This window comes from Thermobia domestica, chromosome 16, assembly GCF_964235325.1.
Source record: "Thermobia domestica chromosome 16, izTheDome1.hap1.1, whole genome shotgun sequence".
Lineage (NCBI taxonomy): Eukaryota > Metazoa > Arthropoda > Insecta > Zygentoma > Lepismatidae > Thermobia > Thermobia domestica.
Genome location: NC_137469.1, coordinates 77,217,386 through 77,234,579, shown reverse-complemented (window position 1 = coordinate 77,234,579; position 17,194 = coordinate 77,217,386). Strand labels below are relative to the sequence as shown.

General features: G+C 34.4%; 1 protein-coding gene across 1 annotated transcript in view; it reads right to left on the bottom strand.

The window, feature by feature from the left end:
- The window catches only part of LOC145673178 (mutS protein homolog 5-like), a 76,611-nt gene that overhangs the window by 31,108 nt on the left and 28,309 nt on the right, over positions 1-17,194 (bottom strand). The window contains exons 7-12 of the mRNA XM_081742636.1: positions 15,549-15,780; positions 11,337-11,507; positions 7,618-7,756; positions 7,116-7,178; positions 4,726-4,797; positions 994-1,123 (exon numbers count right to left, since the gene is read on the bottom strand). Of these exons, the coding sequence (XP_081598762.1) occupies positions 994-1,123; positions 4,726-4,797; positions 7,116-7,178; positions 7,618-7,756; positions 11,337-11,507; positions 15,549-15,780 (807 nt within the window). The remainder of the gene's footprint in view (positions 1-993; positions 1,124-4,725; positions 4,798-7,115; positions 7,179-7,617; positions 7,757-11,336; positions 11,508-15,548; positions 15,781-17,194) is intronic.

Sequence of the window (17,194 nt, the reverse complement as noted above, 5' to 3'; positions counted from 1 at the left end):
ATTCGAGTTCAGGCCATGTGAGTTTGTGGTGGATAACACTGTATTTATGGTTTTCTCGGAACTCTCCTGTTTCATCCCATCCCATTACCTTGTATTCATCATAGTCTAGTTTAAAACCACGCATGGTTCATATAATAATGTTTCCATGAGTAATGTCCGTAACTTACAGAAAAGTTTCGTGTAGTATTTGACGCGGGACGTTACATATTACATATTTCATAACGAGACATTTTGTTAAGGCCAATCGGAGATTTTTTTAAGAAGAAGAAGAAAAGGAAACAAATGGTGTATTCTTATGGGACTGATTCTTCATCCTGATCATTACCTTTCATAATTTAAATCCTCAACAAGGTCAAAACCATGTGAAGTAATTCATCTATGGAACAATGGGCTTACGAACATATAACGAACAACTGGTATTGAAGTAGATGGATTTTGTTTATAAATACATACAAACCTTCAAACTTTGATAATTCCACCTCCAAGTAACGAACATATTACACCACAGCAATAATAATATTACTACCAATAATTATTTACCACCCCCGAAAGCTCTACCCACCATAAAACCAAAAATGACACAAAGCTTAATTGATTTCTACTTAAACATTAGTATTATTACAGAATCCCGAAGATCAGAAAGATAATCAAACATTGATAAATTTCACACTTAAGTTTTGTCCATATAACTGGAATAATATCCATTCACTGTAAAATAATATAATATCTTTCATGTTCTCAATACCATCCAACTATTCTTTTCGATAAATCTACATTGAAAATCTTATTTTCACTATTTCAATGTGTCTTCAATAATCACATCCATATCTACTAAATATACGAAATATAACTAGGTACGTCAATATACATTGCGTAATTGTACAGTATTTCAGAAATTGTAACTTATATTGCTGACTGAATACTTTTTCATTTATGTAACACATTTAAAACTGAAACGATATTTTCTTTAAAATTAAGAAATTTGCTACTTACTTCTGTCTAATTCTTCATCAACTCCTTGTCTAACAACGAATCTATTTTGTGCATCTGATTCTTCGAAGTCCATTATTTTACATATGTAATTGGCAATTTTATATAGATCATCGGTGAGTAGTTTACCAATCTAAAAAAAGAGAAGTTTTAACTTATTTTAATTTAATATAAGTTTTAAAATATATACTAACACATAAACTTGGAACAAATGACAAAGGAAGAAACATTTACAATGAATACCACCACTAACGGAAGCAATTTTAATTTTATGGCATGAATTTAGTGACTTATTATCTAGTATTTCTCTTAGTGTTATATTATTAATGGTAAAAGACAATTGTGGTGGTTTAGAGAAAGGAGGAAAGGGGCTTGTCCAAAACTTTAGCATTACTAAAGGATAATAGTTAACAAATTTACTATTATCTGCCTACCCTCCCTTCAAGAAAATCTTACTTCAAGACAATGCTAAATGGGTCCCGAAATTCGTGAAAAGTCAAAGTATACATTAAAACATATCTACGAACATAATTTATTTAAGATATCATTTGCGCTTCAATAATAAAAATACATCAATAAAAATAGTGCAATTGATTTGCATGACTTCTAGTGGTGGGTTGTCTTAGATGTAATAAGGACCGCAACGAGGCAGATGTAAACGGAACAATAAAGTATTAAAAAGAGAAGATAAAGGATTAAAAAAAATAATTGTTTTGTAATGTACGTTAGGAAAAAATCAGAAATTTAAACATTAATTTGTTCAACTAGACCACCAGAAAGAGTTGTTTATAGACTTAATAAAGTTTTATCATCCGTATTATACAAGTACATAGTTCAGTAACTTTATATTATGCAGAAGTACAATGTTCTGTCAAATTTATTTATTTATTTATTAATACATATTTCTATGCATTACTGGCAAGCTCATCACGTACGAGGAATAACATCTCCCGGTGAGCACACTATCCAGTAAAGAGAGGAAGGAAAAAAGCGGCCGGGACCTGTATGTTAGGTACCATCCGGACATTTGACTAGTATAAAGGAGGAAAACCCAGGAAAAATCTCACTCAGGATGGCTAAGCTTTAAGACCTTTTACATCTTTTCGAGCGAGTGCCTCCACCATGAATCGAACCCGGAACTGCTCACACTCTATCAAATTAATAACCCAATACACAACACATAAATATACTACTGGTCGTCCATATATAAATTCACCTTAAAATCACTGTTTCTGACAAACATACATATTATGCATATTCTAAACTTCTTTTCAGCAAGCCAATTAAAAAATATTAGCAATTTCCTTCCTAACAAATATAATCAAAATATTTACTGTTAAATGGAGTTTCCATGGAAAAACTGTGAATATGTATTGTATTTTCTTTTAAGTTGAAAATTTTTATGGTTATGTTCACGTTTCATTAACTAAAATACATGTGGTGTGTGGACATTTATATGCCAGAGATTATGTGGATATTTTAGGTGAACAGTCGCATCTGAAGTATAGTGAAGTTTTATAACAACGATGCCGTCTTTTAAGAGGACAATGAGCAAGTACACACAGCCAAACTGTTCAGGCGCGGTTTGATAAACGATAACACCTTCTCTGAACTGATCAATCCCTGTCATGAACTTTAACAGAAAACTAAGGTGACTTTAACAGAAAACTAAGGCATGTCCGGTGCAGATTCCTGTTTATTTTTATTTTTATTTTTTTTTTAAGTCATGGCTGACAATTGAGTACTGCATTGCACGAAGGATTCTGTAAATGATTCACGAGTTATATGCATCAAATTTACGACTAATACAAGCTGGAGCATAGACTAAATGTGGCTCTAACCATACTAATCAGGTAAATTGCATTTTGTTGAGGTGTTTTTATTATATTGAAAACTATCAGTGTATACATAACGTACATACAATTTATATTATGTAAATGAAATTGAAACAAAATAATTTTGATATGTAACACGTGGTGTGAGTAAAATTCCACATCGTGACGTTCATAAATATACTTGGACCTCATCATATAGAAAAATACATAACCAAATTCATCGCGTTTTGATAGATAGAAGAAGAGATTCTAACATAATTGATGTTCGGTCGTTCAGAGGAGCTCATTGTAACACTGATCACAACTTAGTAGCAGCGATAATAAGAGTAAGATTATCCTTGAATAAAGGAAATATTCAACATCTGATAACTATATATATATATGAGTGCCAGGTGAGAGGGAATACCAGATTGAAGTTTCGAATAGGTTCTTGGTTTTAGAAGGTTTGGAGTACAATAGTGTTGAGGATAATTGGGTTAAATTACAGTTAGCGTTAATATTTCAGCAAAAGAGAAATTAGGGCACACATAAATACATAGGAACAAGCCATGATTCGACCACGAATGCATTAAACTAGCAGAGAAAAGAAGAGGCAAAACTGTGAACTATCGGCTACTAAATCCGAACGATAAAACCATACAAAATTTAGTTGAAATCAGGCGGACCCCCCCCCCCCGAAAAAAATAGAAAAGAAATGCAATTTTTTGAAAGCTAAAAGTCAATGAACTTGAAGCTAAAAATCAATGAAGATTTCTTTGACGATTTACTTACAACGCAGACAAAAGCTAATGTTCGTGAAGAAAGAGAAATGCACATATCAGAACCGCAAATCCTAGAGCCTAACTGAACAGAAGTAGAAATCACTATAAAGAAATTATAGAAACACAAATCCTCGGCTGCAGACAAAATTCCGTCAGAGCTAATTTTAGCTCGAGGGGAAGAATTGTGGAACAAGGAACAGCAGCTTATTCTCCTTATCTGTAACAAGGAGGAATTGCCACACGAGTGGAAAGAATCAAGCATTTTCTAATTCACAAGAAAGGAAACAAAACTGATTGAAACTAATTATCGAGGCATTTCTTTTCTATCAATATCCTATAAAATTCTCTGAAACATTTTATTAACAAGATTAACCCCACACACAGATGAAATTATTGGAGATAATCAATGCGGATTTAGGACAAATTGATCAATTATTTGCCAGATATTTACCATTCGACAAATACTCGAAAAGAAATGAGGATACAATACCTCGATACATCAATTATTTATTGATTTTAGAAAAAGCCTACGACTCGGTTAGGAGAGCAATATTTTACATTCTTACAGAATTTGGAATACTGCAGTCATACATTCAACTTAGGCTTTTTTTACATTTGGTGTAACCTGTCAGTTTAATATGGCTACTGTCACTAATCTTCTATAGATTAGTTATCAATTGCTTTGAAGTTTTCGAGAGAATTTGGCATATACCAGTGTGGTTTTAAAAGAGCAACGCGTTTGCTGCGCCAATTGTGACTTTAGTGGTTAGTTTAGTAACGCTAGGGATTTAAGAATGTAGTTTTAAATGTTCTTTTTATCGCATAGAAAAACGTGCTTATAACGATGGAAAACTTCAAAATGATTCAAGAAACAAATATACCTAGACTAATTTGAAATTGATCATTTTTTTCTTTAAAAATAGACTACACTAGACCCTTCTGTTGCTAAACAGTTTCTAAAGTTTTTCTGTTTAGTTCGGTTCTTTACATATCTTCCTGTTCACACTTTCGAAGATTCCAAAAGGAGATGGTGAAAATATTCAAGCAGTGAAGGTTTCTTACATATCGTCTTGTTTGAGGATCGTTCATGTAACTTGGATTGATTGTTTTCATAATACATGGAAAATAAAGAAATATACCTTTCTGAAGAAAGAGAGATCCGCTTGATGTGCTTGACACAACTCTCCAATGAGAATAGTATGATATAAAGTCTGAAATAATGTAAAAGATTTTCAGTTAATTACATATGTTTATAAAAGAGAGATCCTTAAAATAATTAATTACCTAAAAATGAAAACAATAAATGATCAATCATAGTAATTTGACTTTATCCAACTTTATGGAACATTTTTTATAAAGGATAAAATATCTGTATTCATCACTTATTACTATAAAGTGCCGTACTATTCATCACTATAAAGTACCATACTTATTACTTCAATTGCATAATTCAAACACAGAATTTGTCAACAATAGTATCTGATTAAAGGTTTGGCAGTACAGTAAAACTCCGTTAATAAGAACTAATGGGTGGAGGGGAGACTAAATTTAAGTCCGAATTAACTAAAATAACCTAAAAGAACAGTAGAAAGTACATTAGAACTCTGTTTATAGCAAGAAAAGACGTTTATTATGATGTATTTCAAGGGCACAAGTCCAAATATATATTATATCATATATACATACACACACACTAAGTTCCCAATGGACCTGGTTTTGTGTTATTCAAAACTAGTGATGTGAGGTGAAATGTTTTCCGCGGAAAATTTTCCCCTATGTTTTTCCGGAAAATTTTCCGTTCTAAACAAATATCAGTGATCAAGTAACAACTTCTTATTAACCATAAAATTGATAAAATTCATGTATAGAAATGTTGAAAAGTGAAAGGTCGTTTAAAGAATCTGCAAACTTTCATGGCTCAGAAAATCTCCAGTACTATGTAGAAACAAGTGAAACAATTTTTCATGAATCGAAAAACTTTCTGTCGTTTATGGAAAAATTGAAAAAACTTTTTGGATCAGAAAATTTTCATCATTTTGAAGCAAAAAGTAAAACATTATTTTATGAATCGGAAAGTGTTATTTCTCTGTAGAAACAAGTGAAAGGAATTTTCATGGATCGGAAAATTTTCATTACGATGCAGAAACAAGTGGAAAAACTTTTCATAATCCGGACAATTTTCAATATTATCTATAGTGATGTTAGGTGGAAAATTTTCCACTATATTTAACTGCACACTGAGCTATAAAATTGAACTCCTGTAAAGGAAAGTTATAGACAGCAACAAATTATAATTTTCCAATTAGCTTTTGGGAACCGAAGATTTTCTAATATTTCGAGTTGGCAAGTAAAAACCTACATAGTGTTTCTCTCTGTAGGCGTGTGTGTGTGTGTGTGCGTTTCTAAAGTGCAGGGAACATAAATGGAGTTCGTAGAGTACAAATATATCATACCATTGTTTAAAATGTAACAAGAAAGCGAAAAGAAACCTTTGTGAATTTATCAATTATTTCAAAAACAGAAAATTCAACTGTTTCTTCACACATACGCCTGTCTATGTAATGAAATAATTACGTAAAACATGAAAGTTCCTGTTCCTTATGAAGATTGTTTTTATAACAGAAAATAAGAAGAAATACTTTGATTTTATTGTGTTTAAAGTTATGAGGAAACATTGCCTTACGCGTATTAAATTAAAGAAATATGATTTTGTAAGATCAAAGGTGAATTCTGAGAGAAGAATACATTGAAGTTTTTAAAACATTTTTGCACAAATGAAGAATCGTTAGATTTTCACTTCATGAAACTTTTTTCAGACAATATTTGTAACAAATAAATTTTAGGGCTGAACAACCATGTAGGAATAAGTGGAGTATGTTTTATGAATCGGAAAATTTTCCAGGAAATTTTCTGGAAAATTTTCCGTTTCAAAATTTTCCGGAAAATTTACATCACTACTCAAAACTATTGCTGCGGAAGTTAATTTGAAGCACATGTCTATATTCTGTTGGGACAGTTTAGAATGTAGTATTAACAACAATTTGCAAATACTTCACGAGTTTTTTTAAACCGTAACGAGGTATGTGACGAATGCGACTGTTGATTTATAGCCACATTTAAAGCTTGCATTCTACCTTCTTTTGCCTGTCCGGCTTATCGCAATCCGAATTAACGAGATTTTATTGTATAATAATACATAATAATTGATTCGGTTACGAAGTCGCAAATTATTCTTAATTTGTAGTGAGCGACACATATATAAACTCTCATCATTAGATATATTACATAAGACAAATATGAAAGTATAATACCATAAACTGATTATGATATTCGTTGCAATAATAACAAGCATAATAATTTTATACTCAATATCTAATGAAGTATATCAAATTTCAATCAGTGCTTCGCTGTATAATTAGGTGTAAATGTTTTATAGAATTATACTATAACTGTAACAAGAAAGAACTGAACTAATCGTAGTAAGAATATGAAATCACTAAGTACTGTATGTAAATCAATTATTACTTACATCATAGAAGGTTTTCCATTCCTTCACAGTGGCACTGGCATTCAGTATTTTTGGAAATATTCTCTGAAATTTACAATAAAATGTTCTTTAAAAAATACTAGCTTGTGATTTGATAGCACAGATGATAAAAGTGAATATAACAAATTCAACCTTAGATAGACAATTTTATTAAAATGAGTCTGAATTCATGATTAGTAATTTCTTTTTTATCTTTAGAAATTTTAGTTTTTCTAACATTTTTTTCACGATTATGAACCAAGCTAAGAAAGACCTTGATCATAAGATCATAAGATAATGGATGATAATGGATAATAATGGTAGAAAAATGTTAAGTAGGAGAAAACGTGAGAACCCACGCCACTTGGAACTTGACAGGAACTGAGATCGAACCAGGAACCTCACGCGTCAGAGACCCGAAATAAATGTTTATTGTTAACATGCAAGAACTAATCTTAATTTTACTTACTAAAATTATAAGAGAGTACATTCTTATATTACTTACAGCAATATTTTTCATGTATCTAAGGCAGTCCATAATGTTCTTTACTACATCTATATGAACTGGATTCATACAAAATTGTATAACATCAAATCTCTCGTTGAGAACTTGAATATTCTTTGTCGGATGCACAAAGAAATTTCTGTAATTAGAAATACATATTAATACATTAGAAATACATCCACTACACTCTTCATTCATTTTTCTTATCTTTTGTAAATATCACAATAACAACCAGAGCCGAATTTAGGATTGATGAGGCCCTAAAGTATTGCAAATAATGCGGCTCTTTATGCGTCTAGTTGTCCTTTGTCAATGAAAAATTATCGCTGTTTTTTGTGTTGAATATGGTAAGTTATGGACCTAGTTGGTATCTAAAGCCATTTACACATTACAAAATATGTATCTTATCAAAGTAATTGTTGAATAGAAATACAATTAAGAATAAGTATATTAATAACGAAATAATTATTAAGCTGTAACTTAAAATTATTTTTTCCTTTTTTTGGGGAGGGGGGCGACTCCAAGAGAGTAGAGCTCTAAGCTATTGTTTGTTTAGGTTATACGTCAATCCGGCACAAGAGCCTTTCTATTTCAATTGTGCCCTCGGAAAATATGTGAAACTTTCTTCGGTCCCACCCCCGCACCCTCTTACGGACGATACGTTTCCTTTGCTTTGGGGAAAGAAGTGAATGATACCGGCTGTGTTGCTAATTTGTCATTCAATCGTTTGGTCTTGGCAAGTGAAGATCGTAGGCTACTTAGAATAGCTAACAAGACAGTGCACAGCGAAGCCCGTCAATCTGGCAATCCTGTCCGCATCTCGGCCAAAGCAACTTGTTCCTCCTCTTTCGAGGGAGGTACGGAAAAACATACATCGATAGCAGCGGGAGTAGGGACACACTTGAAATAGAAACGCTCTAGTAATAACAAAGCAATATGACCATTTTGGACGGTGGACAAAATGTAACTGAATAATTAAATAGTAGTTAAATGTGAATCAAGACTTTGCACACAGGAAAGAAAATTTAGCGAGTGAGAATTATGACATCATTAACTGAGCACCCAAATTTTTTGGCCTATAATAAAAGTCCTGGAAACCGCTATTAGTTCATTTAACCGCTTTATACATTGATCACCAGTTGAATTAGAGACACCTACCTAATACTGTGTAGCACCACCTTTCGCTGTGATAACGGCGGCTACCCGTTACGGCTTGGACTCCATGAGGCACCTGAAGTTTTGTTGTGGTATCTCAATCCATACCTGCTGCAGTCTTCCATAGAGCCCGTAGGTTGGTCGAAAGAGGGTCCACAGCCCGAAGGCGTCGCAGATGTGTTAGATGGGATTGAGGTCTGGTGACCGTGATGGCCAGGGAAGTGTTGTCATCAGAGGAATGGTAATCAAACCAGTCTGCTGCCATACTAGAGCGGTGGGCCGGAGCATTATCTTGCTGAATGATGAGTCATCCAGATGTTGAAGCTGAGCAAATGACAGGACATGGTCATCCAGAGGATAGCGGTAGCGTTCACCTGTGAGGGACCGTGTTACACGTATTAGGGGACCCATTTCAGTCCACGTAAACATGCAACAGATGATAATATCACCACCACCAGCCTGTACAGTTCCCTGCTGGCACGGTAGATCCATTGTTTCGTGTGGTTCGGGCTGCACCTGTACCCGTCCATCGGTCTGTACCAATGTGAAACGTGACTCACCTGTCCAGCCAACCTTTTTCCACATTTCCACTGTCCAGTGGCGGTGTTCCTTTGCCTATGCTAGTCGTTGTTCTCTTTGTTGTGCGGTTAGAAGGGGTACTCGCGTGGGCCGATGGTTTTTGTGCTTTATTGCGAGTAGATGGTTGTGAAATGTGTGGCTGCAAACACTGCGTTATTGTCCTGCACTGAACCTCTTCGCGATTTGACGCACTGTGCTCTGTCTATCGGCTGTTACGATGCGGACCAGTCGGCGCCCACCCATGTCGTCGACTTGCCCCTGACAGCGGCGGTTTGCCCGTGCGGGTGCGGTTTTACCAGAAGCCAAGTTCTCACGGTACACCCTTGGCACAGTTGCCTTTTAAATAACGAGTGCCGCAGCCACTTCCGAAATCGAGCCACCCAGTTGTCTGGCCCCTACGATTTGACCACGATCAAGTGCAGTCAGGTTCTTCGTCTTGCTCATCACACACTGCACTGACACGGATACCGAGAGAGGAAGTACACGGCAGCAGTGCACCCGCGATGCGTTTCATTCACATGCACTACTCGAGCCTCTCCAGGGCGGTTTCTGCAACTGTCCTGTGTATCTAATTCAACTGGAAATCAGTGTATAAATTATGTTTTCTACTTTTTTAATATTATTTACCAATACCGTAAGTTATGGGGACAGGGCAACTACCCCCCACTTTAGCTCCGCGCCGTCGAATGGGGCTCACTTCAAAATAAAAGCGTATTACCTCATATGATACGATAAAACATGAATGTATAAATAAAAAAAAACTCTTATATGAAACCAAATTTCTTATATGAATAACGATACGATAAAACATGAATGTGTAAATAAAATACGGAATAGGTTCACCACATTAAAAAAAAAAAAAACCTCTCATATGAAACCAAAATTCTTATATGAATATCGTACGCGGTACCGCACGAAAGGTTGAATTTCGGGGCCCATTTAAATGAAATATCTACTATTAGGACTCCTAGAAGTAATAGAGTCCCAATAGTAGTCATTCCGAAGTGCTTCTTTAATGCTTCTGGTTGCAGCCGTTATTACTGGATTGCAGTTTGGCTTTCCTTCCAGCATCGAGGCTATATGAGACGTAAATCCGAACTATGTAAACTTCCGCGTCTCCTGCGCCGAAAACACGTAAGCTAACCATATAGTCACGAGGGAGCTCTTATAGGTCTATGTGAATAATGAGACAAATTAATACGATTACTCGGCTTTCTTCAAAGAATTTTCACCATTTATCGATGCAGTTGAAGCTCACGCATTACACACCATTAATCTTCATCTCCTTTTTGAGAATTTCTGTCGGAGTTTTCGATTTTACCTACAAAAGTTACTTGAACTTTAAATTAGTCACATGGTAAAAAGAATTTAATTACTGCGTGGAAATGCATTTTAATTGCACTAAATTCAGCTACCTCTGTTTATTCTCTCTTTATCTACTTCTTAGTACTGTATTTTGCTTTTTTCGTGTGCCCAGTTGAAAAGTAGAGAAATTCAAACTCTTACTATTGTAAATCCTTTGTACTCGAACAAATTTTTTTGAACAATCTACTACTGCAAACACTTTGCATTAGAACTCATTTTGTAACGACATATATGATGTAGAACTAGTCTAGTTTAGAACTTGTAGTGGAAAAATCATGAGTTCTCAAAGCTACTTACAGAGGCAATATAAGTCCTATTGCTAAAACAGTTTAGTGCAAATGAAGTGCCTTTGGACGCAGGAAGCTCTTATACTTTATACGTATATATAAGTATGTCTCAAATTATATCCACAAATAGGTATTTAAACTACCAACTTGCATCCTGCTAAGAGAGAAAGTAAAGAAACGAAAAGAAAGAAGAAAAGCTTATTTTCAATATTTTCTACTACTAATACAAAGTGACACCTCTAGATTTGTTAAACTACAGTATGCCAAAAACTACATAAAATGTAACCTTCCAGGTATTTTGAAAGAGATAAAAAGTTACTTGTCTTTTCTTACCTCATTTGTTTACATCCTAATGTGGATTTGCATCTATTTAAAATGCCAAATACACTGAGTCCTTCTCTACTACTTCCTGGAGACCATTTTTTGAAATTCGATGGATGACACTCTTGGCTAAATATTTGTAAAGCTTCATAGGTCTCCTCATCTATAGTTACAATATCTTGTCTTGAAAAATAAATAAATATAATAAAATAATTAGTTTATTTACATATAGATTCTTAAAAGGAAAATTTATATCTGCCTTCCTAACATTAAAGAAGGAATACACACTAAAAAAATTTAGAAAATATTGATTTTGGTCATATTAACGGTATTGAGTACCAACGGCATCTTACTTTTCTTTTGCCACACTGATTTATATGTTTTATTATTATTATTATTGAACTATAATTTTAATTATGTGAATTTACCGATTTCTTCTTGAAGTCTATAGTTTAACGGTCCTTGATTAGTCAAATCGAGTTTGACTTATATATAAATTTAATACTACTCACATTACATTTGATTATTAAATATTAAACTTATATGTAACAAAATTTTAAACTTCACGAAGTAAGAAGAATTTAAGTACGAGACGCGTTCGGAAAGTAACCTTCGATCGATCACTGAGCGTGAAGTAGGTGGGGGCAGCGCCACCATCTGTGCATAGACATGCGCGGTATACAGGGCCGTGCCGTGGAAAATCAGCGCCCGGGGCGAGAGTATACGACGGCGCCCCCATACATATATTCCAAGCAATTTTTCCTATCTTTTCTTTTTCTCCCGAATTTTTCGCCCCTTACTTCGGGGCCCGGGGCCGTTGGCCCGCTCGCTCCCCCCCACGACACGGCCTTGGCGGTGTATCAGTATGCATCCAGTCGTGGTAGAGTGAAGGTTGTCTGATCACTAGTTCCACTTGTGTAGCGTCTTAAAATACGTGTTGCAATAGAAAACCCCACCCAGTGCGTGCTTATGGCAAAACAATATTCGGTAGCAGCTATTCATCGGGAACTTTGTGCCGTGTATGGAGCAAGTGTGATGAGTGAAGGAGTTGTTCATAAATGGATTCATTCATTTAAAAGTGGACGAACAAATATTCATGACGAAGAGAGGAATGGCAGACCAGGGGCGTCATTTAGGAGGGGCAGGAGGGGGCAATTGCCCCCCCCCCCAAGAGTTTGAGGAACACACATACTTTAATCAATTGTATACTAATATACTAGTACAAAACATGAAAGTCTTATGTCGGTGGTGCTCTTGCCCCCCCAAGCGAAGTCTGAAATGACGCCCCTGTGGCAGACCATCAGTGGTCATTGATAAACTCGTTCAGAAAATTAATGTAGAAGTTCGTAAAAATCGACGTTTCACAATTTCCGAGCTTTCCGATGAATTGCCACAAATTATATGATGCGATGATGAGAAGCTGAAAGATGCAGTCACAGGCTAGCTCAAGGTATAGGCGGGAGATTTTTATGATGAATTTCTAAGCTAGTGCAGAGATATGATACGTGCTTGAATCTTTATGAAAACTGTGTTGAAAAATAGAACGAAGAAGTAGTTTTCAGATGTATATAATAAATTCTTGTTATTTAGTTTGGTGTTCCTTTTTTTAACCAATCGAAGGCTACTTTCTGAACAGTATTCGTAGATGTGAAGAAGAAATCAGTGAAACCATTAAAATTTCAGTTTATTCCGAAGAAAATAATACAATAATTCGCTATTTAAAACAATGGACTAAAAATCAACGATGGCGCAGGTCTTCAACACCATTAGAAGGAAATGTATATTAAAGATTTAAAAAGAATTTTATAAGAAATATTCTTATATTTTCGTAGTTTTCCTGGCGATAACATGAACTATCTATCTGTTCAACATCTTCGTGAAAACTTAAGTTTTTACATAATTTTGTTTAAAAAACATCACTTTCTTGCTATCCAGTAAATAATGCTTAAATAGTATTAAATTTTAATCTACGGGAGAAATATTTCTGATTACTATTATTTACACTTATTATGTTCTAAAGTTTATGTTTTATTTCAATATCTATTATCGTAAATTTTTCTTTCCTTTGGTTCATATTATAGGTGCAGAAACATACAATTAGGTCAAAGTTTCTTTAGTGATACATACGGAAATTAAAGATATATCCTCTAAGGAACTTTGGGCTGTGACTGTACAATGTTTCTTATTTGAAAAATAATCTTTTCTTTGTATATTCCTTCTATGAAATTGATTTGTTCTACCTCTCATCTGATTTTCTTAAAAAATATCAAGTAACAAGGGACTAAATACATAAACCAAGGAGAGAAAAAACTGGAAGTAGAAAAAATAGAATTAATCAATGTTCACTGTCTTTGATTGCAAAATGGGGAAGCACGATTTACTGATTAGCGTTACCTGAGCAAACATTTGCATATTATACGTAGAAAAGAAAATTATTACTAACTTCAGGCCAAAGGTGCAAAATATAACTTAAAAACATTTATTTGATATGCGCAAACATGTTAATATAATATCGGTTACTCCCTAAATCATGGCATGTTTCGGAAAAGTATTTTGGCATTATTGCTCAAATAACTCTTTGACACAAGCCGCACACATGCCAGGATAGTCCTGTGTTCTTTCTTCCTAAAAGATAAAACATTTGTGTTGAATTGAAGATTACACAAACAAATCTTTCACATTCTTTAAGAATTTTCCATGTTTTTGAATCTCTTCTTCATACAGAAGTGGATTCTTTTGTGCCAACGACGGCGTTCTGTCTTTCTCAAAAAGTAAGAACAGAGAACACGTGGGATAGTCATTCATCGAATCATATGCGAGTCTCGCTAGAGCCAGTTTTCATCTTGGCAGACTCCAGGATGGTAACTATTATTATAGAGGTCTACTCCTAAGTCTTTCTCTTACTCTCACTTCCAGAGATCTTATAAACTGATTTACATTAATAAGTTATAATGTTTATTAGCTTTATTCTTCTAATTAATCGTTCATTAACTGTATACGCCCTATCATAAACTAGTATGAGTCTCTACCACTTTAAGTTATGAGCTTTTACTAGAAACATTGAACTTTTAGTAACTCTTCTCGGGCTATCAGCCAGGAGAAGGTATTGACATCCAACGTTTCGAATGCAGACATTGCATTCATCTTCAGAGATTGTAAATAATGCCATTACAATCCGTGAAGATGAATGCGATATCTGCATTCGAAACGTCAGATGTCAATACCTTCTCCTGGCTGATAGCCCGAGAAGAATTACTAAAATCACGTGTCAGGAAAAGTTCAATTCTTTCTTCACTGAACTTTTAGCTTTACAACATGGTAAGCTTTTCAGTTTACAACAATAAACATACGTTTCTTCAACAAGAAAGACAATGTACACAAAAGTACTTATAGGCGTGTTAACTTATAAACGAGCTAGTAAGTTTCTTTCTCTTCATTTCAGAAGAAATGTCATAAAATCTGGCATGCTTCTCTGCAAAAACGGTTTCACTTTCTGCAGTTGGAAGTAGCAAATATTAAATCTTCGTAATGGTTAAAGTCAATTTTTTTTATTATATCATTATCTCTTACTTTAATCTTTTCTTTACTCAATGTGTCGTTCACAAAACATGAGCTCTTGAACATAAACTTTTCGTGGTCTCCTCAGTCAGTATTCTAGCTAATGTTGGATAAGTTTTTGGCCTAAAGTTTATGTCATTTCATGCTTCTTATCTTCTATTAGATTTTATGTTATTCATCTTGACAAGGGTAAATTAATTTGATAGAAGGAACATACACGTGAATGATTTTCCAAATAACACAGTTTAATATTAAATATCAAACTTATTATCATCTTGAGTGCGCTGAAAGATGAAACCTTATGCTATAATTCAAGATTGCGTTTCTGATACTTTTATCAAGCGGATTTTTTCCTCAGAATTTCACTAACTGCTAGTATTTCATTCAATTTTATCTTTTAGTATGTGAAAATGACTTAAAGATAAGGATAAATAATTAGAAAGCCTCTAAGAACATAGTGTTGAGAAAACTGAACTCCCTTCAAGAGTCAACTATTACCGCATACCATAAGAAAAAGGGGAATGAAACTGTAGCAGTTTAGAAATTCCAAGGACAAATTCTGTTCGACAAAATTATCAACGTTAAGATTCAAAGTTTAACAATTGATTTAATATGTTTAATTTAAAACATTGTAAACTAAACAGATTCTAATGTTTCAGAGCTTACAAAGATAATGATTTTATTTCCATAATCGGTGCTTCCTTCACGGATAAGAGCAGATTCGTTTCAGTCCAGTATTTATCTACATATTTCAGTAATGCTCCCAACGCCAAAATCATGGACTCTAGACGGAAGTCAACTAATAACTGAATAAATTTCAGGTGTTCATCTTCTGTAAGACCTTTGGGTTCAGTTACTAAATGGATATTCATAATTCTTCTTTTGCAACTTTCTAATCCTGTAATAGTTTTGATTTAATTGATCACTACTTTAATTGATATTCAATGAAATAACGCTGATGCTAGAAAAGAAAAAAGATGTTTTATTAAGTTAATTAAACGTAATATTTTCATATGCCTTTTCTCGGTTACAAGTCTGATATTAAAACATTTTTTTTTCAATATGATGTCAGTTCTACATTACCTTTCTAAAATAGCAGAAAATTCTCCATTATCTAGTATTTCTATGCATACAGTTCACGACAAACACTACAGGTGGAAACTACCTAATCCAAAAAAAATATTCTTATATCTTGTTTTATACTTACCTTAACCCTCAAATGTATGATATGGGTCTGAGAGGCCAGGCATGTTAAATAAAATGCATTAATTCTTTTACATTTTGCATCTGCACATAGATGTCTCTGACATCTCTCAAAATATATTCTGAAGTAGCTTCACAGAAGCAATTCCTTAAATTGCCATAAATAAGATATTGACATTTTTAAAATTTGTATCCCGTTGTTACATATCGAGTCTCTGAGACCCGCTAAGGTTTTTCCCTATTTTGCCTTGAATAAAGTATCATTTTCAGTATTGCACATTCTCAGTATACCACATGTGATATATATTCAAAACTTAAAAATTCCCGGGGTTATGTCTGCTTCTTTGGAGACCTCACGACTGACGTAACGGTTAAACAGGTTTCCAGGCTCACAGACTAAGGAGTAGGATCCCCTGTTTTTTAAACTTTCTATATAACTTCTATATAACTATCTATATAACTTCTGACAATGATTTAGAACATAAGAAGGTAGGTCTCCCAAAATTTGCCAGTCTTCATTCTTTTTGTCTGGCCATAGGTCTGCTGGTCTTCTTGAAAGGGAAAGGGTAATGGGTTCAATTCCTTCTGAGTATATGTTGAATGTGGTTTAATTAAGCTCATGTCCAGATGGCGACTATAGTGCCGGGGTGTTGCTCATGGTATTTAAGTGCAAACTCCGTAATACGTGAGGAGTGCTAAAACGACAATGTGCAGAACTGAGCGGACGGTGATACTTTAAAATGGGCGACCTCTCTGATTTTTAAAGAGGGCAAACTGTTTATGCTCGGTTATATTGTACGATCGTGACGAAAGCGGTAAGTGTGTTGGGTGTTTCGTAAGGGACATTGTCCAAGGTGATGATGGATTAGAAACTCACGATAAAAAGACATAGGCAAAGTGAAACAGTAGTTAGAAGAAGACTCTGAGTGTTAGGTCCGCCGAACATTAAAGCGCATCGTCGCTCAGAACTGTCGTGCGACCGCGATGCAACTGATGGACGAACTCATGCAGTACATCTTATAGTCTGTTTCGACAACAATAGTCCGCCACAAATTACATGAAATGGATATACGTGGTTGAGTTTCACGGGTGAAACCGGTGACAAGAGA